The sequence below is a fragment of the Lissotriton vulgaris genome, chromosome 9 (assembly GCF_964263255.1).
Source record: "Lissotriton vulgaris chromosome 9, aLisVul1.2, whole genome shotgun sequence".
In the NCBI taxonomy this organism is placed as follows: domain Eukaryota; kingdom Metazoa; phylum Chordata; class Amphibia; order Caudata; family Salamandridae; genus Lissotriton; species Lissotriton vulgaris.
In genome coordinates, this window is record NC_141697.1 from 1,050,312,476 (window position 1) to 1,050,334,315 (window position 21,840).

Sequence of the window (21,840 nt, forward strand, 5' to 3'; positions counted from 1 at the left end):
GACAAATTAAGGCCGGTGGTGGGCGAGTTAGTGCAGTTCAGTGGCCGTTGCCGGAGTCACTCAGTTTCGCCTCCCCCTTCAAATCCATAGGAAGGCGAGCGTTCTGCGCCCTCCACGCGCCCTGACGCCTGCGAGCCATTCCTGCTGCCTCCTCTGCGATCCGATTCCTGTCTGTTCGTCCTGCGCTGCCGTCCAACGGTGTGCCAGCCCTCCAGCCAGTCCCAGGCTGTGTCGGGGGAGTCAAAGAACCATACTTTTTTGTCTGCTACCACCCGTAGCCTGGCCGGGAATATCATTGAGTAGGGTAGCTCTTTCTCCCGTAGGGTTTTCTTAACCTCCAGGAACGTTCTCCTCTTTCTCGATACCTCCGCTGTGTAGTCCGGGAAGAAAGCGATTTTGGAGTTCTGGATCTGGATGGTCGGCGCCACTCTTGCAGCCTGCAAAATGGCGTCTCTGTCCCGGAAATTAAATAGCCTCGCCAGTATTGGCCGCGGTGGGCCTCCGGTCCTGGGCTTCCCTCCCGGAACTCGGTGGGCTCTTTCGACCGAGAAGAAGTTCGATAGGCCTTTAGGCTGGAGCCGAGTCTTCACCAGATCTTCCACATACAGGTCTAGGGCCCCCGTGTCTTCCGATTCCGGAACGCCTAGAATACGGACATTATTGCGTCTCGAGCGACCTTCCTGGTCGTCCAGCTTGTCCCTAAGGAGTTTGTTGTCCGTTTGCAGGCGCTCCATCGCAATTTGCAGTTCGGACACGTCCTCAACCAATGATTTCGTGACCACCTCGACTTGCTTGACCCGTTCGTTCATCTTTTGCAGATCCGCCCTGATTAAGGTGACTTCAGTCGCCGTGGCCCCCACAGTTTCTTGTACCTGCGCCAGCGCCGCCAGGACATCGTCCAGTGGGGCTTTCTTCCCCGCCTCCGCCTCCGCCATTTTCCCTCCAACGGTTTTGCGCTGGTCTTGCGGTGGTGAGCGTCGGTCGTATGCAAATTTGTCCAGCTTAGCCTGGGTTGTTATGTTTTTGGGGCCTAAGTGCGACATGGCGTGGTTCTTGTCGAGGCGGCACAGTGACTTCCCCGGTCGTCTTCGCCGGGTAATGGCGGCGACAAACCTGGAGGATCCGTCGTCTTCTGAATCTCCTGCAGCGTTGAGTATGCCCGGAGAGGGTCAACAGGTGATTGGGGGGGTGGGCACACGAGCTCCGGTCGCTTCGGAGAGAGTTCGCGGGTCTTCGGAAGGAAGCGATCGTTGAGCCGACACTTCCGGTCTTTCGGTCCCGGCTGCTGGCTGCTTCCGGCCGGGTTCGACCAGTCTGTGGCTCCGTGGTCCCGTGGCCGCGTGTAGGCCCGGCTCCTCCTCCGCCTTCGGCTTGCGGCAATGTGCTGTTTCGGGCTTTCGCCGCACCGGAAAGTTCTGGAGACGGTCGCTGCACGGTCTCTGGGTCCGGTTCCCCCTTTGGAGCCGGAGTGGATCAGGATATTTGTGCGGATTGATGCGGAAAGCCGCCTTTACCCGGGAGCCTCCCTAAGCTGCGGCCGCCATCGTTGGCTGCAAGCCACGCCCCCCTCCTACAGGGATTTTGAAGACGACTCCAGCCTGAACCACTGGACAGAATTACAGTAAATTTGGCAGAAAACTAGCTCTTGTTCTTGATCCAGAAAGTGTGTTTTTTGTAATTTGGTGTAAATCTGTCAGTAGTTTTTGAGTAATTAAAGGAAAACTACATTTGGTCCCGGGCTAGACCTCTGCATCAGGGTCTGCTGCTCAATGATTAGAGCGGCAGACCCTGATGCAGAGGTCTAGCCCGGGACCATGGTTCAATTCCCCACCTCGGCGGGTCTTGGGCTCAAAAATTCCACGGACCTGATCATTCTCGCCTCTGTGCCTATTCCAATCATGGAGTCCCACTCTGCAACTCTGGGCAATAGCTTGCTTAATCTCCACAACGGCACCCATAACGCTAAGGATGCCTGGCCTCCACCTTGCCACCTTGGTGGTGCCCAGGAGTGGACGCCTCACAGGGAAAGCCAGGATGGGTTCCACAGCGGTATTCGTACAAGCGCCTTGAGACCCTTGCGGGTGAGTAGTGCGCTATACAAGTATCAATTTACAATTGATATATTCTGATAGCATCACAAAATGCCTGATAAGTGGAGAGGGTAACCATAAACTTTAGAAGGAGATTGATGTCACCCTCAAAAAGAACGCTGGGTAGCACATGGTCCTAATTTTTTAGGGATCGGGGGGAAGTGGAAACCGCCCCTTCATTTACAGAACATTTTGGGTGCTGGTCCAACGGCAGATAAAAGGGACGGTGTCATAAAGCAGGTATATCAGACACTCCTGCGAGGGCATGCTACATATGTGGAATGGACTACAGTATTCTAACTTCTTCATTAAGTACAAAAGGGGTCACTTGAGGAGGGTTAAGAACAGTCTAATTACCAGGTTATGTAGATCGTTACATTTTCTGATGGGCAAGGGCTGTGCTAGCCAAGCAACATAATAATTAGGCAATCTGGTAAAGGAGACTATTACTTGGCATTGTTGTAAATGTACTTCGAGCTGACAACTTGAGTGGTTTTCCTATCCCAGACATGTAGGAAAAGACGTCTCCTAAGACAAACCTGTTTAATTTGTAACACCTCCATTTACAAAGTGTTAATAGTGTCCTTAGACAACATCCTACCCTGTGACCCCGCTCGTTGCATCCTTAATGCAGGGACAGTAACAAAAAAAAAACAATTGATGAGCTTTAAGGGTCTGGCACTTGTTTTTGTAAGGCGTTGTATTGTCAAATCCTGGAAAGCAGCGACTGCACCCTCAATTACATCATGGCAGATGAATGTGGTTTGTCGGGCCTCAGCGGAACTCTCAATACGGGCTGGCGCACGAGCCAGGGACAGGAGGTGGAACTTCATTACGCAGTGGGATGACTATCTGACAAAGTTGAAGTACCTGCTGGTCCTAGCCTATTGACACACAGATGACTGAATCGGAGGCCCCGAAAAGTGAGTGAGCCCCTGTTGAATACCACATTATGGGCCTCATTTATGAGGCCCCTTGCGCCGCTGGAATGTCACTTTTTGTGACGTTCCCTGGAGCAGAAGCCTGCGTGATATTTATCAGGCAGAACTAAGCCACTTTTTTTGGCTTATTAGTGCCTGATAAATATCGGTCCCATTAACGCAGTTTTCTGCGTTGAAGGGCGTGCAATGGGTGTTGCTGGGGGCGTTCCCAGCAACATCCATGGCTTATTGACACTTCCCTAGATTAACAAGAAATCGTAAATCTGAGGCAGCACCAAACACTTACTCCTCCCCAGGGGAGGCGTAAAGGAGGCACAACGAGGAGAAATATATTTCTCCTCGTTTTTCGTTTTTCTATGTGTGCTGGAGAGAGGAAAAAACCTCTGGTGATTATTTTGTTACAGGACGCTTTCCCTTCCTGTACAAAAATAATCATCCCGCAATGCAGGCACCCTTGCACCATGGTGCAAAGGTGCCTGCGTTGGCGCATGGCAGCCCATTGTGTGCAGGGGAAAAAGACAGGAATGCGCCCTATCTGATAGATACGACACATTCCTGCCCTTTTCTTTTGCCGTAGGGCAGTGCAGCAGGGCGGCCTGCTGAGCTGCCCTACTGCAAAACCTCATAAATGAGGCCCTATATATCCATGCCGGGCCGGGAGGAGGGCTGACGTGTGGTGGGAGGTAACGTTTAGACCTGGTTCTTTTGAATAGGTTATCTACAATTTTATGGCAGAAGGGAACGTTGCGCAAAAATAGTGTGCATCAATATCTATATTCTTATTGGTCAATCTAGCATTTGCTCAAAGGTAGAGATACAATTCCTGCCATCGGTTGAAGTAATAGGTATACAGAGTATGCTAACAAACTTTATACAACAACTCTCAACCTGAGCAACTCTAGAAAATATAAAAAAGTCCAATCCGTGATAACTTTTCCCAAAGTATGTAGGGGCATATTATCAAGCCTGTGCGCTAAAATTATCGCCGCTTTATCGGCGATAAAGGGCTTGATAATATGCTCTGTGGAATTCCAATCGAAGCCCATGTTAGAAGTTATAGATCGGCCTCTCGTTCTTAACCCATAGTCTAAGGTAGATTTCTATTTCAGATTGAAGACACCTCCACTCGAGGGCAGATCCCCTCCGCGGTTCACGTTGTTGAATGGCCGATATGTTGTTTCTCAAATTTTGTATCCGCTATAGTAGAGCACGTTTTTCATATCAATCTGATCGCATCCCGGCGTCTGGGATCAATTGTACCCAGTGACTGGATGTATTTGTGAAGAAATAAAGAAGAAATAGAAAACTACATACTTTTGAATAGGTTGGTTTACTTATTGGCTACACTTGTTCCCCATTTTATTCCCCTAGGCATGAGAGGAATCACTTTTACATTCCATTGTACATGTTTGTATCCTTGTATTCAGATTCTTGATCGTGCAGCTTGGCACCGATGTATTACATACTAAATGCAACTCTGCCTACTGATTGTTGAAGCTGTATCTCGCTGTGCACCCTCTTTTTTATAAGTAAAATCAATACAAATATTTTCAACAAAAAAACATTGTCCTTAGACAAAATGCATCAATGAAAATAAGATGTATGTACCCACAAATATACTGCTCTAGCTGTTTTCTGTTGCTAGACCTAATATATTTTGTTTTCTTACAGTGCATATTGTTCCAGTCATCAATATCTTTACAAGCGAAAAATTAATGAGCTTTGCGATGAGGAAAAAAAATCACTCATTTGGCAACAGAGTTGTAAAGAAAAACCCATCAGAACTTGCAACGTGGAAATCAAGAAATCGGGAAACATGGTAGAAACCAATGCAATCAACAAAGTACTTCTCCATGTTGAATAAGTCTTGTGATGTCAAAGTCTCAAGTGTAACTGATCAGGACATTTTATTGAAGGGACCATACCATCCAGATGTTCTTTTTCTGACTGAAAACTTCTGAACAGTCATTGCAATAATGTTCATAGACGTAGCAAAATATTTGATGACTACAGTGGAAAACAAAGAAGTGCTCTGTTTTCGGACACTCAAGTGCTTGAAATGTCAAACTCCACAGTTAACATATTGGTGCTTCTGTGAACTTTAGATCAATGCTACTATTCCAGTTAGGGCTAGAAAGACAGGGGATGCACAGTAATCACGGGTTGGTTACTTATCAGCTAAACTGAAAAGACATTGCTTCATCTACTGGTGGTTGTATTTAAGGGGTTGTTTAGGTATGGCTTTTGGGCAATACATACATTATTATCAGAGTTCCAAAAAATCTTCATGTGATAGTTGACAGATCATTTAAAGTATGTTTAAAAGGGTTGCAGCCCACACCCTTTCTCATCTGCTGCAAGTGATTTCCCCTGCCATCAGCTCAGTAAAGAACAACATGTCTTCTGTGCCACTAGCACTGACACCCACTAAAAGTTTCCCAGGATGTCATTGTGCCATAACTTTATTGGTGTGGTGCAAACATGTACACTTTTGAACCACACACAAAAAAATCTATAAAGGTAAATGCTTAATCTTTCGAGGATTAAGTGGTGAAAGTGATACAGTTATCACTTAGATGACCACTTGTGTGATGGCCAACACAATTCCAGGGTGTCAGAGCGCATTGGCCAGTGGGAAATATGCTCAATAGAGTCCAGCCACCTGCCATGACCAATTCTAAAATTAATGAAATGTGTATTTAAAAGTAGAATTTCAGTCAACCCAAAATAAAATATTTGCATTGTAAACAACAAAATGCGAATATATATTTTAACTCTTCAGAATATAATTTGGGTTAAATTGGTAGGTATTCAATTAATTGCCTATGTCCTTGTAGGTTGGTATCTTTCTAAGTGTGAAATGTGCTATAACTAGTTTATCTAAATGTCATCCTCCACTTTATTTGTATTGGCATAGTATGCATCAGTATTCATTGAGAAAGAAGGGCTAGCCAATGTTTGCCAGTAAAGGGATCATGCTGTGCCATTAGGAAGGGTCTGTTCATCCATAACAAATAATAAACTGTGAATTTAAAATGTGATTTTTAAAAGTGTCATCAATGAAGTCACAGTGTATGTGTTAATTTCTTTATAAAATGTACAGCAACGGGCCTTGAATATGCTCATTTATATGTTACGGTTATTTTAGATAGGGCTCCTCTAGGTATTGTGTGATACCATTTAAAATGTATACATTATTTCTAGTGTGTGATTTGCCATAGGAGATCAAAATGGTAAGAGTATACGAGATAATCTTGTGGTTTCACATTCAAGAGTTTCTAGCAATTTGTTATGTTTGTATTAACAAACACTTAACCACAAAAAGCGAGAAGAGGAAGCTGTCGGTCAGAAAGTGGGTTGATCAACAGGATCGGGGGGGATCCGACTGATAAGAAGCAATGGCCCTCAGACGCCCAGAGGGTGTCACGGTCAGCTGCTATTTCTAGGGAAGGCCAACTCCTCCCTGGGGGGTTTCAAGAATAGTAGATCTACGATTTACTCTCTGACTTTAGGCTATACAACGCTTTTCCAGGGCCCAACAATCCAGGTAACACCAACATTTGCAGCTGATCCAGGTATCCCCAAAAGATGAACTGCTTCTCTCAGAGCAGGGGTGGATCTTGAGGATGCCATCATCACCATAAGCAGCAGCAGATCAAGACCCTGCTATCTTTTGCTGGCGCTATTCCTGTATAGACACTACTCTAGCCTCCCCCTTAAGACACTACCTTCCTAGCACAGTCATTCCCTCTGGCACAAGCCTCCATTTTGGAGGTGAAGGCACTGCTGAGCAAAGGGGTCATAGAGGTTGTACTCCTAGAAGAATGGGGCACATTATTTTACTCTCTTTACATCTTGGGTTCAAAGAATTACCCATTCTCAGCTTCTGCCATTTGAACCTCCTCATTTGGCAGGACAAGTTCAAGATCTTGTACTTGAGCCAAGCACTCTGTGAAACCTGAATCTGCTAAGTTGCCATGTGCCCCACCATTTTGTGACTACTGTTTCCATTTCACCTCTGTTTCACTGACCACTTACATGTCGACCGACACCTAGAGCTGACCTTTTTACCGCACCCATGCTAAAATGTGCCATGAATGTTGAGATGGTAGATTACCTCGCCCGCGATTTCCATTCCTGTTCCAACTACGCGGCAAGAGGCAAATGATGTGCCTAAGGCTTAGACTGCCCCATTCCAGCATCAATCTCCGTGACAAAGGGCAGGTGATCTGTATCTCTATCCCTGCAAGCTATATGGACTTTCTGCGTTCCTCCTCTTGCGAGGGGAGTGTCCACGTGCCAAAAGGGATGCTGCGTGCTCCTTGCAAGTCGAACAGTATCCCATTTCCTACCTCCAGTGGGTCACGGACACTTTTCCATCTCTAGAGATTCCTCTGTGAAATTAATTCCTCTGTGAAATTAATAAACCTGTGTTTCTTCACTCCCAGTGGTGTGGTCTCCTATTTTTGAAGGTACTTGGAGGAAGCTGTGGACTTGGATGTTCCCTGCACCGCTGGGTGGTATTCCTTTAAGACCCTGTGGTTCTTCAACTCAATGTGGGGTTTAACAGGTGTCTCAGGACTTCCCAGGCGCCTTTTTTCATATTCCAATCCTTCCAACCCATAGACATTACCTGAGGTTTACCATGGGATCCCACCACAATCAATTCACTTGTGTTTGTTCAATTTACTGCACCATCGTGTTTTCATGAAATTTATGGAGGCTTCACTACAGATGTACGCTGGGATCGTCTTCAGGGCACAGTGACCCTCCAACACGACTTGGGCTTTATATTAACACCCAGAAATCTCCTCTTACTCCAACACATAGGTTTATCTTCACAAAGGTAATGCCTAACATAACCTGGATGAAGCCCTTTCCTCCTTCTCAGAGGACAGTGGATATTCAAGAAAGAATTAAAATATTTCTGACTCATATACGGATCTTGGTTCTCCATGTACTCTGCCTGCTAGGTCTAACAACCTTGTGCATCCTGTTAGTGCGACACGCTGATGATGGATGAGAGCCCCTCATTGGTGCCTGAGAAAGTAGTGGCTCCAAAAACTGAGCAGTCAGTCCATCTGGATCAGCACTGATAATTGTGTACCTGCTACATTCTGGTAGGTTGTTCCTTCAGCCCTCTGTAGGACCAGGCAGCTGTGGTCGCGGATGGCTCTTCGCCCGGCTGAGGTATCCATCTGGGCAGCACAGCGGCATGGGTCCTTTCATGCATTTCAGAGCAGCGTCTGCACATAAAAATGTTGGTGCTTCAGCTTATCTACCTTTTTTTCCTTCCATCACAGGGGCCACCATTCACAATCTGTATGACACCACAGCTACAACACATTATATCAACGGTTTGTATGTGTGCATATGGTATTTCTATAACTCAAACCTAGCCAAAAGGCAGCTGTGCACTGTACATAGTCAGAGTCAAGCATAAAGTCAACAAGAGGGAGAGCAAGCTGGGTTGCGAATGGTTAGTGCATTGAGAAGCAGTGTTCTTTAAAAAGGTGAATCTTCAACTCCAATCCTGTGGTCTAGCATTTGAAGTCAAAGACCTAATCATAGTGGCCAGAAAGCCCACTTTAAAATCCATTTGTAGGGGGAACCGGAACAGATTTGTTCAATGTCGGAACTCTTTTTTTATTACTGTTTTGCATACTCAAGTAACTAGAACAACAAACCAAGGCATGTCTATCACATACTGCTTTAGAATTACCCATGCCAGGATTCCCAGAGTAAATTCACACTACAGCTCTTCCATTCCCATCTTTTCTAAACCCAACCTCATCTGGACCATTATATATTGTGATAGTATACAGGAGGCTAGCCCACGAGGCTGTACGTTGTAACTCCTGCCTCCCAGTTTCTCCCTTCCTATATTTTCAGGGACTGCTCTCCTCCAGTGACTCAGAGTGACCCAGTATTTCCAGTGTCCTATTGTTTTCAACTTCACTCCAGCTCTATTTAATCGCAGTCCCCAGATTATTTTTTAATGTAGGTAAACAGCCTCTACTTTTTTAGACTAATCTTTTGCCTCTCGTGTATTGGTCCATTCCCCTCTTGGCCAACATCAAGAAAAAGAAGCAAAGGACCAGCTTCTCTTTGGGCATGCCAACATCCTTTCAGCTACCATAGGGCTTATTTACTAGCCCCTTACGCCACCAGTGCGTCACTTTTAATATGGGAATAGGTGACGTACTGGTAGTGCAAGCGCCTTTTAAATAAGCCCACTAGTTTAGATTAGTGTGGTGTTATTAGCGTTTCCATTTCCGGGACCATTGAGAGTATTACCAATGTCTCACCGCTATGCCTGTATTATGTTGCATCCCCATATAGTGTGTATGATGGTATCAATCTTTCTTCTACATTTCACTGTGAGAATGTCTGGGGATAATCCCATTTTGTAGCGCCTACTCATTATATATAAAATCCTCAAGGCAGGACATTTGTTGGAAGCTTTTATCACCACTTATATTGGGTGCACCAAGGCCACCTGCCAGTCAATATCTTCTGCCTGGCCTAGGTTTGCTTCCCACCTGTACCACAGACCACTTAAATGGTCGGTGATAGTAATGTTTTGTGGATGTACAATATGGCCTGCTTCCAAAGCTACCCTGTGAAAAGTCTCCTTTAAATGGGGACGGCCTCAGGCAGGGTCACCCTGTCAATAATATTTGAGGTAAGGTCATGCATGTCTAAGCTGAGTGTATTTGTATGCTTGTGTTTTGTCATTTTGTGTTCTTTCCTGCATATGTGCAAATGTTTTGATGTTCTCGGTGCCCACCACGTCACTCCATTTAGAGATACCAATAGGTCTCACCTCAGGACTACACTTAATTGTACAATTTCTTTTAACAGTGTCCTTTTCTATGTGTTAACACATTTGGACACCCAGTCATATATATGGCTCTCCACCATGTCTTTGATGCCCTCTAGTGGATGGCGACAGAGCTGCCTTGCCCCTCTCTATAAACATGGTGCAAGTTCATTGTTTCTCCCTCTTTGCTCTTATCCAATCTGATGGAACGTACTAATATAAGTTGATATCCTCAACTATTCAAGGCCTGACGTTGGGTGCCCCAGTAACAGTGTAGATGGTGGGAGCCCCAACACCACATTGTTCCCACCAACAGCTGTACTAGATGTTCCTCTTAAGTGCGATTGAATTGCTTGGAGTCTTACAAAAATACTACAGTACATCAAGTCAATACTAAATGTTCAATGAGTCAAATAGAACAGCCTGAAAAGTATTTCACAAAGCTGCAGTATTTTAGGTGGTTACTTGATGTCCCTCTGGAATCAGATGAAGTTGCTTGAAATGTCCTTCTCAGAACTGAGGGGGTATTGCTCCAACATATAAATCTAAATATACACTTTTGCTACTTTGATAACTTGTGCCTGCTCCACGAAGGCTAAATAAATACGCCAAACCCAGTTTAGGACGATTAGTTCATTTGACAGTGTTTGCCTTGATTGTTATTGACGTCTGTGAATACATCCTACTTTACATAGGTATTACCAGTCAGTGGTAAATTCAAGTTCCTTCAAATTTCTAACCATGGGGATCTACTTTTTAGGTGAATCTATACATGTATAGCTTCATAATGCAGTCACTAAAATTGAAGGCAGCCATTGCAGAAGTAGGCTGACCATCTGTCGCTATGCTGGGGGGGGGGGGGGGGGGGGTGCATCCAGCCTACATGGGGAAAATGGCCTCCCATAGACGCCAGTGTGGGTGGCGTTCCAGTCAATCACAACACTGCCATTGGCTTAGGGGGGGCGGCTGTCTGCATCCTGAGACTCGGAGCAGACAATGTGACGCGGGACCGGAGGCGGAGGTAAGTTTTAATTTTTTTTCACTAAACATCCCACCCCCGTACGTGCCCCACCCCCGTATCCCGACCTGCGACGAGTCATGCCGGCCGCCACTGCTTTTAAACAGCTTACTACAAATATTTTGAGTTGTTTTGAAAAATTAAATGACTACTTAGTGAATAACATTGACTTCTGTTAATTAGGATACAGACTCATGAAGAATAAAATATTCTATTCAAAACATCTAACGCTGACACATCAAAGAGCTTGCTGAAAAGCGATACAAACTAATAAAATGAACTAGCATTGTAAATGCAAAACATTAGCTATGAAGTCACTCATTGAAAGGTCCAAATATGAATTCCACATCTCAGACCTAGCTACATTTACCTTTAGATACTGGGGTGTGCTATTTATGGATATTGTAGGCGAATCTTCAAGCTAAGAGGTGTTTCCATAGTCCCTGGAGGAATCAATAGCGGTTTCAGAATCTGTAACTTTGGGTTTGAAAATCAAGCTCTTCCATAATATCCGCAAAAACGAGTCAATATTCCAGCCCTTTCCTGCTGCAAAACTAGTGTCCCCTATGCAAATACCATTATTATAACATACTGGTTACACAAGGAGTCATGCAGTCAGGGCCCACTTTCATCCGAGACCACAAGAACTGCCCATAGGCTCCTGCAGGAGATTGGCAGAGAAGAGAAATTGGAAAACCCTTCGAACACTTTGAAAAAGCTGGAGATCACGCTTCGGACAACCAACGCTCTATCACTACAACCAGGAATCACTTCTTCCTGTAGATGTGAGTGAGGGATTGCTGAGCTCTGACAAAGTGAAGAATTGGCGTACATTATTTCCTGTTGCTAGTCCTGTATTAATGCATGTGCTTAACAAGTGGTGAGGCGGGGGAAGGTGTGGGGGTAGGGGGAATATAATTAATAAAAAACACTTACCTGCTGCTGGCCGCCGTCTCTGCCGCTGGCCGCGCGACGCAAAGGGGAGATAACGCGAGACAGCGTCTTAGTGCCACATGCCGCGCGAGTAAAACAATAGCGCGCCGGCCCGGGAGCCGGCCCTTTGCGAACGGCCAATGAATGGCGAGTCTGAGGAGCGGGAGGCGGACCCACGGGCCTTTATCTAGCAGAGCTTAGCATTGCTCGGTCTTTTCCTGCCGCGTTTCCTTGACTGCTCTGCGCTGTTTACGTCGGTGGACTCGTCGTCGATCGAAGGTATGGGTTGCTACCAGGCCTCCCCCCGGCCCCGTCCCTGGGCATGACCAGGTTGATAGGGCCCAGTGGTTCGTCCACGGGGGGGGGTTGGTAGTAGCTGGACGGCCGGTTGTGATCGGCGGGAATAGGCCGAACGGGTCGAATAGGGTCTTGTTGGGCGGGCAGTGCAGGAATATGGCGGCGGGTGGGGCGGATTGGATGCGCAGTCGTGTGTAGCGGCCAGGCGAGGGCTTTGTCGGAGTTAGGCGGGGAATGGGTAGGTGCGTTTTGAAGAATTAGCATCAAAAGCAAAGTAAGGTAGTTGCTTACTGCTAGCGCAACGAAGGTGAATCCGAGAAATCGATAAATGGGTCGGCTAAGAATTTGAACGCGTGTTAACTACAGTGCCTCAAAACCGCATAGCGCGTTATAAGACAAAGGTTCAAGCAATAGCACGTCTTAAAGCAGAATCACCCCCCCCCCCCCTTTTGTAGCTTGTGTTGCGTTAGGCCTGACCACGACCGTGCAATATGTGGGTCAACAAGGTAGTACCCTCGCCTTGGATGCTGAACCCCATGCCTGAAACAGTGGAAAGGGCCGTTTTTAAACTAGCTATTTGTCCAGGATAGGCCTGGCGGGTAACCCCTATCCGCCAGAACGCTGCCGGATGGCGCCATTCGGCCGGCTGGCGATGGTGAGTCGAGGAATTCCCGGTCGCAAGTGACTAGCTATTTGTCCAGGATAGGCCCACTTAGTTGCTTACGCGGGACGCGGGTCCGAGAATAGGCCTTTCAAATGGTGTCGTAAACCACAAGATGCTTGGCGCTTGCCGATTTTAGATCCATGAGCAGAATCAAAGAACGATAACTCTGTGTAACAGGGCACAACAGTTACCTGTCGGGGTTTTAATTTAAGATCAGTGCATTCTGGGAATTGTAGTCTGGCTGTATTTTAGTTGAGCCTGGTGGACCGGCGCACCCGGTGGTGGTGCGGTGGGGCGGGGTGGGGGATTGGGGGGTGGGTCTCGGTGATACGATGCCGTCTGGTCATCCCACGAATTAAAGGTTCAGTACAAAGTACCTAAACACATACTTTCTAGAGTAAGTCTGCAAGCCCCATTTGGAGGGATATGGATGGAGCCAAGGTGAATTGCGGCGAGTGATGGCAGAATTGACGGCGTCGTGTCGCTGGGGTCTATTTTCCGGTCTTTCACTTTGCTTTGCTGTATCATTGTTGGGTGTGTTGGTCCATTAGGCATTCAGCCCATGACGTGACTGCAGAGGCGACGAGTAATGGCGCTAGTGAAAGTTACATGCCACTTCCTGACTCACGTGGAAAAGAACTAACCTACATTATCCATGTAATATGATGTGTCTTGTGTCTAGGGTGGATGCTACTTCTGCATCATGCTTACAACAAGGGGTGGTGAGGGACAGAGTCTCTGAATTAACCACTTGGATGCTAGGCGTTTTCCCCCCCAGTGCTGGAAAATGCCATTTTAGTGGCACCATGACGAGCTCAGCTCGTCATCAGCACACGACACCTGTGGGTGATGACGAGCTGAGCTCGTCATCAGCATCGAAGGGGTTAAGCAGAAAGCTCTCACCCAGTCAAGAGATCAGGGCTAGATCCAACACCGTGTTTTAGCTCACTGCACCATCCCAGTTTCAGAACCTGGCTGTATGCAAATTAGTCTGTTCCTGTCCCAGTGCATGATGGGAACAGGGCAAACCAAACTACAAAAGCCAATTCTTACACTGGGAAGGAAACAAGCTCCCGGGGACCGGTTTCTGGCATTACAGCCGTCTTCGGCCCGGTTTGCTTGAATCCTGATGGTGCAATGAGCAAGGGTCTCACATCTGAGAATACCCTTCCACGCTTAGGGTGGACAAAAATATTTACAACAAGGGGTGGTGAGGGACAGAGTCTCTGAATTAAGCAGAAAGCTCTCACCCAGTCAAGAGATCAGGGCTAGATCCAACACCGTTTTTTAGCTCACTGCACCATCCCAGTTTCAGAACCTGGCTGTATGCAAATTAGTCTGTTCCTGTCCCAGTGCATGATGGGAACAGGGCAAACCAAACTACAAAAGCCAATTCTTACACTGGGAAGGAAACAAGCTCCCGGGGACCGGTTTCTGGCATTACAGCCGTCTTCGGCCCGGTTTGCTTGAATCCTGATGGTGCAATGAGCAAGGGTCTCACATCTGAGAATACCCTTCCACGCTTAGGGTGGACAAAAATATTTACAACAAGGGGTGGTGAGGGACAGAGTCTCTGAATTAAGCAGAAAGCTCTCACCCAGTCAAGAGATCAGGGCTAGATCCAACACCGTTTTTTAGCTCACTGCACCATCCCAGTTTCAGAACCTGGCTGTATGCAAATTAGTCTGTTCCTGTCCCAGTGCATGATGGGAACAGGGCAAACCAAACTACAAAAGCCAATTCTTACACTGGGAAGGAAACAAGCTCCCGGGGACCGGTTTCTGGCATTACAGCCATCTTCGGCCCGGTTTGCTTGAATCCTGATGGTGCAATGAGCAAGGGTCTCACATCTGAGAATACCCTTCCACGCTTAGGGTGGACAAAAATATTTACAACAAGGGGTGGTGAGGGACAGAGTCTCTGAATTAAGCAGAAAGCTCTCACCCAGTCAAGAGATCAGGGCTAGATCCAACACTGTTTTTTAGCTCACTGCACCATCCCAGTTTCAGAACCTGGCTGTATGCAAATTAGTCTGTTCCTGTCCCAGTGCATGATGGGAACAGGGCAAACCAAACTACAAAAGCCAATTCTTACACTGGGAAGGAAACAAGCTCCCGGGGACCGGTTTCTGGCATTACAGCCGTCTTCGGCCCGGTTTGCTTGAATCCTGATGGTGCAATGAGCAAGGGTCTCACATCTGAGAATACCCTTCCACGCTTAGGGTGGACAAAAATATTTACAACAAGGGGTGGTGAGGGACAGAGTCTCTGAATTAAGCAGAAAGCTTCATGCAGCACAGCCGCAGCTGGTATTCTCTTTCGGGTAGCACTCACTGGTGCACCTTGTGTAACGTTTTAGGACGACTAGTCTGGCAACTACTGCCTTTCCATGTTTCTTTGCTCGGCATGACTGCTACATTGTCTTTTATAGGTTAGGTAGTGCTGAGTAACTTTATTGCACTGTGTTGCCTGTTTTGGCGGTTCTGTCTTTCAGTGCGTTCTGTCCAGTGGCACAGGAGCCATCCTGTGTTATGTGCGGAGTTACAATGCTGTGTCTTCCTATTGTTTACGTTGCTTAAGGTTCGATAGACGTGCTCGTTATTTTCAGGCACTTGCCATTAAAATAAAGTGCCTGCTTATTGGCCCGGGCATGGTTGTGCGTGTCAAGGTGGCCTTCCTTTAGAGGAGAAAATGGCTATTTTACATAATTCATGTTGGGGTTGCTTACATAATTCAGGTTGGGGTTGCTGGTTCTGGGCAAATCACTTCATTGCCGCGTGTCGAATAAAACATAAATGTGTTCTTGCAGGAGCCAGTCGGTTGCCTTTGAAAGTCGTGGGTGCTCTCTGTGTCGCGTGTCTGTGGGAAAGGGGATGGAGTCGACAATATTGAACGCCCCTCTGCTTGTATTACAACTGAGTGTGCCTGGAATCCTAATGCTTTTGACTCTTCAAATACTTTACAGTCGCAAGCAATGGTGCATACATTCCTGCAGGTTGGGGTCCCGGGTAACTATCGCGTGCGAGCGTGCGGGTCGCGGGGCGGTCGGGTAGAAGAATAAAAGGGCTGCTCGCATGTCTTCCTTCTCGGGCTACTATTGTGTGGCTTTTGTTCATCAGAAACAGTACTCTTAGGAGTCACTGAAAAGTTCCAATGTATTTAATGTGTTTCTTAAAGACAATCCTAACAAAGACTGAAAGGTTTGCAAGTTCAGAGCGCTACTGACACCGTCCGCACGCAAGTAATGCTCCACAACGTCCTAGTCAGGGGCATGAGCCACTGCAGCCAAAGGAAGCAATGTGTATGCCGTAAACAATAGATCAGCTCCCGTGCCAGCAGTCAGGAACTACTTAAAAAGCACTACAAGGTTTCTCTCTTTTTGAACTATCTGAGTGGGAAGGTTTAACAAGCGTGGCGGCCGAGCGAGGTCTTTGCGTTTAGCGCGCCAATGGCTTCCTGGTAGAGACAAGGTGGAAAGTGCCTGGTGGTAACAATGCATCCGACCTGGGTAGCAAGAGGCGTTCAAGTTTTCAATATAAAAAAAAAAAAGTCAGTGATTGCCAGGTTATAACACCATATTGTTCTTTCAGACTCCACGTGGACCACGGCACAAGATTAGCTTCCTGGGCAAGGAAAAGCGGGAAGGATCAGGTAACGATGGGCTGTACAGCGGGCTGCGTGGTTGCATTCAGGGGTGTGGGCAATGAAAAGTTAGGATATCGACTTACGCGTTTGTTTTTTCAGACTGGGTGCAAGCGCGCGGGCAAGGATTGGCAGCAGCTGACTTCGCAAGACTATCAGGTAAAGCAAGGTTGCGTACGTCAATTGCGAGCGGGGTGTCGGGCAAAACGCGGGTCTCTCTACAGGTGCTGGCAAGGATCCGTATGCAGTCAGATAACGCAATTTATTTTACAGATCCGTCCAGAATCGCGGGCAGGGACCGGTAGCAGCCTTCTTAAGGAGCGCCAGGTAATATACGTGTTGCATACGTCGTTTTACGGGCCATCGGGTAACGCGGGTTTCCTTGCAGGTGTGCGAGCAGGAAGTTCGTGCAGGATGAGTAACACGTGTTGTTTTACAGGTCGCGTTCGGATCTCGGAAAGGTGTGACAGCGGCCGTCTTTGAAGGAGCAGCAGGTAATACTCGGTTCGCATACATGGCCCCGCTGTAGAGTCCCGAGTTGCGACATTTAACCTTGAAATAGAAAGCGGGAAGTTCCCTTTGCATCAGTGTTATATATGTTATGTGCACGGTGGGTCCAGTTGATTACCTTTCCGCTACTGCTGAGATCTGTAAGGAACGCGGGGTGGGTAACGCGGGTTCCGTTGGGCTCTAGCGTTGAACTGATATTTGGAAAGTTGTAGTGCATTGACGTGTACTTTCTTACCCGTAGGGACTCGGAAGGGTAGGAGCATTCGCAATGAGCTCCCGCGGTGACGCGTTGCCACAGGATGGGCTGTTGGCAGAATTCTTGGCGGTCGCACAGTCGAAAGGGCCAGCCTGGGCTCAAGGCTTTATTGAAGCGCGCCGGCTGGAAGAGGCGGGCAGACCTGGGGCACACGATGACGCACCGGGTACTTCAGGAGAGGGGACGCGTCGGTCCACCCGCAAGAGGAAGGGCACCCGGAAGGAATTCCCAGCCACGCCAACACGCAGGACTGAGACATTGACACCATCCCTTCCCGTGGCGGTGCCTGCCAACACGGCGGTAGTACCTACAGTGGTACCGGTGGCTGAGATAACTGATTTGGCCCAAATGGGTAAGACAATGGACGACATGTTGGGTTTGATGGCTATGTTTCAGAAACGTTTAGACTCCATGGCGGCTGCACAGGAGAAGTTGGTCCCACTTTTCGGGGCAGCAGCTTCTGATCCAGTGAGCCAGGTATGGGCTCAGTCAGGGCCGCCATCGCTAGCAGGGCCACCACTGCTGGCCGGACCATCAGCATTGATACCTGCCAACTCGGGTGCCAACTCTCAGGCTACACAGAGTGTCTCTCTAGCTAGTCAACAGGGTGCTGCCAACAATGTTTCCCAAGCAGTGCCTACAACTCTCACGGTCACCCCGCAGATTGTGAATGCCATTAATTCCCAGAGTGTATCGGCAGTCGCTCAGCAGATTAGTGCTCCTGCGGTTCAGCAAAGTATGGCCCACGGGTTTCCTCTAACTGTAGCTCCTCAGATTGTCAATGCCCTTAATTCACAGAGTGTGTCAGCAGTCGGTCAGCAAAGTGTGGCCCCCATTGTCCCTCAGAGTGGGCCCCCCATTATACCTTTAGGTACCCCCCCGGTCGTGCCCCAGCCTGGCGCCACCTCGGGTGCACAAGCTGCAGGCCGGGCACCGGCCTCGGAAGGTACATCAGGCTCAGGGTTGAGCACAGGTGGGTCAACGGTCGGGGCTGCTTCAGTTCCTTCAGGGGTAGGTCAGCCAACGGGCGCAGGGAAACCAGGCTTTAAATCAAAAGGTGGCTGTTCATTGGCCAGGCAAGTACCTCAAGCTGCGAAGAAAGGTATATGGAGAAGGGAGTATATAGACATTCTGACCTTACTAATGCACGACAATGCGGGGGCTGACACAAGGAGGATGGGAAAGAAAGAGGAGGACAAGGTTAGGTTTCAGCGGTGGCCTGAGAAGACCATTGAGAATTGGACTGAAGCTTTCAACATTCTGGCAGCTATAATTGTGCAGAAGGACCCAGATCAGAGCGAGGCCTTGATGGAGTATGCCAATTCCATCCAACAAGGGGCAAGAGAGTCTGGAGGGATGGGCTGGTTTTCATATGATCAGGAGTTCAGAAAGACCATGGCCAGTTGCCCAGAAATAGGGTGGGATCACACTGACATCCAGCTTTGGTTTAAGCACATGTGCAGGACTGGGAATGGCAAAAGGGACACATCTCACAGGTCACAGAGCGAGGGCAATGAAGCCAAGAGGTGGGAGCAGGAGCGGAAGTGGGAGCAGTACCCGAGGCGGTCCTTCCAGCAGCCCTTTCGGGGAGGGCGGGGGAGGGGTTACGGAGCGGGACCTAGGCATTCAACTCAGGGACCTGTAGGCTGTTTAACAATGGGGCATGCACATGGGGGAGGGCGTGCAAGTTTGCCCACGAGTGCAGCAAGTGTGGTTCACAACACGCAGCAATCTCTTGCACCAATGGTCAGAACCCACCCCCCACTGCAACACAGTGATCAGAGGGCGCTCGACAATAGGATGATTGAAGGGCAGACAGGACGGATAGAGCATGGCGACGAAATAAGTGAACGTGATATTGGAATCCCCCAGCTGGGTGGTGGGATGGAGCATTCCAAGGGTCCTTCCCCTATAGTGCTGCAAAACATCTTGCCATTGCTCAGGGTGTATCCGCTTAGGAAGGAGCGTGAGCTATTGATTGACGGTTTTGTGGATGGTTTCAAGATTCCGTACAAAGGGCCCCTGGGCCACAGGGATGCCCTGAATTTGAAGTCAGCTAGGGAATTACATCAAGTGGTCAGGGAAAAAATCAAGAAGGAGGTTGACTTGGGGAGGGTGGCCGGGCCATATCCTTCTCCCCCGCTTCCGAATTTCTTAGTTTCCCCGCTAGGTGTGGTCCCAAAAAAGCAACAGGGGTCTTTCAGACTGATCCATCACCTGTCATACCCAGAAGGCAATTCGGTCAACCACTGGTTGGAGGAGGGGGCGTGTTCGGTCTCTTACTGCTCTCTAGACATGGCCATCGATATGATCAAGAGAACAGGCAGGGGAGCGTGGTTGGCAAAGGCGGACATCGAGTCAGCATTCCGCCTCCTGCCGGTTCACCCTGACAGTCAGCACTTGCTGGGTTTCAGATGGGAGGGGGCATTCTTTTTCGATCGCTGCATGCCTATGGGTTGCGCGGTCTCGTGCGCCTTTTTTGAGGCATTCAGCTCCTTCCTGCAGTGGGCCCTCATGAACAGGCATGGCATCTCACAAGTCACCCACTATCTGGACGACTTCCTCTTCTTTGGCAGGGACGGTTCTCAGGAGTGCGCGGAAGCCTTGCAGGCCTTTGAGGTCTTGTCGGACCACCTGGGTGTTCCCCTGGCATCAGGGAAAACGGAAGGGCCCGCGCAGGTGCTAACATTCCTGGGTATTGAACTAGATACGATCAAAGGGCAATCCAGACTCCCGGCAGAGAAGGTGTGTGAATTGAGACAAGAGATTAGCGCAATGTTGGAAAAGGGCAGCGCAACCCTGGAGCTAGTGCAAAGTTTGTTAGGCAAGCTGAACTTCGCCGCAAGAGTCATCCCAGCTGGTAAAGTGTTCTCCCGCAGGTTGGCTAAGGCTACGGCTGGGATTGTGAAGAAGCATCACCTGGTGCGTCTGGGACCAGGTTTGAGAGCAGACCTGAGCATGTGGGATGAGTTCCTAAAACATTTCAATGGTACAGTGATATGGAGGGCCCCCTGGGAGAGCAGCCAAGGCCTGTGTCTCTTTTCTGATGCATCCGGGAGAGTAGGTTTCGGGATAATATTTAGAGAGAAATGGTGTGCCATGAAATGGCTTGATGCGTGGCCCAAAAAAGGGGTGACGGCTAATATCACAGTTCTGGAGCTGTTTCCCATCGTAGTGGTGCTGCACCTATGGCCTGAAGGGCTGGGCAACAAAAAGGTGGTGTTCTGGTCTGACAACCTTGCTGTGGTCCAGGCGATCAACGGCCTGAGCGCGAACTGCCCGTTAGTGCTTAGTCTGCTGAGAGAGCTAGTAAGGGCGGGTTTACGTCACAACATCGAGTTCAGGGCTAGGCATGTAGAAGGTGTCAAGAATGTGGCAGCTGATGCTCTCTCTCGCTTTCAGCTGTCACGATTCCGGGAGGCATGGCCGCAGGCAGGGGAGGAGATGACACCGTTCCCGGCAGCACTTTGGCGACTCCTTCGGTGGGGGAGCGGTTGAAGAGGATGGGCCAACGTTCCCTGGCACAGTCAACCAGGAGAAGATATGCGTCCCAACTGGACACTTTCCGAGCAGTGACAAAGTCCCTTGGTGCAGCAACTTTAAGCTTGAAGGAGCAAGTGGAGGGTTTTGTTGTTTGGGCGAATGAAACGGGCAAGTCCCATTCTTGGGTGTGCAGCCACCTGGCTGCGCTCAAACACGAAACTAGGCTAAATGGCGAGGACGACCCAACGGGGGCGTTCAGGATTAGGGCGGCACTGAAAGGGTGGGCACAGGACGAGGTCAGGATCCCTGATAAGAGAGCTGGAATAGAGTTCCCCGCCCTGAAGTGCATGGTGGACACTGTGCCGGCTGTGGCTAATTCTGCATTTGAGGCGCAACTCTTTGCAACAGCCTTCTGCCTGGCTTTGTTCGGAGCCTTTCGGACCAGCGAGTTGGTGGTGAGATCCAAAACGGATAGGTCTGGGAGAGCCCTGGACATGATAGACATGTGTGCCAGGGATTCACTGGTTCTGTGGCTGCGCAAATCTAAAACTATCAGGCTGGGAAAGGTGTGGCCATAACATTGCATGCATTCGAGGACCCGAGATACTGCCCGGTAACTTTGGTAAGGGAATACCGAAAAATCAGACCCCTGCTGGCGGGCCCCTTCCTGATTCACGCGGACGGCATGCCATTGACCAAATTTCAATTTGAGCGAGTGATGGAGAGGGTATTGGCAAAGGCGGGCTTGTCAGTTGCCGGGGAAGGGAAAAATGTTTCCAGTCATTCCTTTAGAATAGGGGCGGCTACTGCAGCATATAGGGCGGGGCTGGGTGAAGAAGGGGTCAAACGAGTGGGGAGATGGTCGTCCTCCTGTTACCAGAGATATGTCCGCCCATGAATATGAATATGGCACAATGGGTAGGAGCCATTTGTGTGTTGTTTTATGTAATGCCACTTCTGGATGGCTGATACTGTTTGAATTTTCGTTTGCTGTGCAGTTCGTTATGAATAAAACAATAATGCCAACGGTGTCTTTTCTTGCAGTTGACTGTTGCGTGTGGGTGATGGGCCATTCGTATGTTACCAGACTCGAACAGTGGGCGTCATACAGGAAGTGGGATTTGGCCTTTGCAAGGACACGAATAGTGTGGATGGGCTCCCCGGGAATGAGATGGGGTCAGCTG

General features: G+C 48.6%; 1 protein-coding gene across 2 annotated transcripts in view; it reads left to right on the forward strand.

Annotated features, from left to right (window-relative positions):
• CFAP92 (cilia and flagella associated protein 92 (putative)) overlaps positions 1 to 6,067 on the forward strand; it is a 219,372-nt gene extending 213,305 nt beyond the window's left edge. For both annotated transcript variants that reach the window (XM_086938984.1, XM_086938985.1), the window contains exon 18: positions 4,703 to 6,067. In XM_086938984.1, coding sequence (XP_086795110.1) covers positions 4,703 to 4,895 — 193 coding nt within the window. In that variant the 3' untranslated portion in view covers positions 4,896 to 6,067. The remainder of the gene's footprint in view (positions 1 to 4,702) is intronic.
• Positions 6,068 to 21,840: the final 15,773 nt, after the last annotated feature.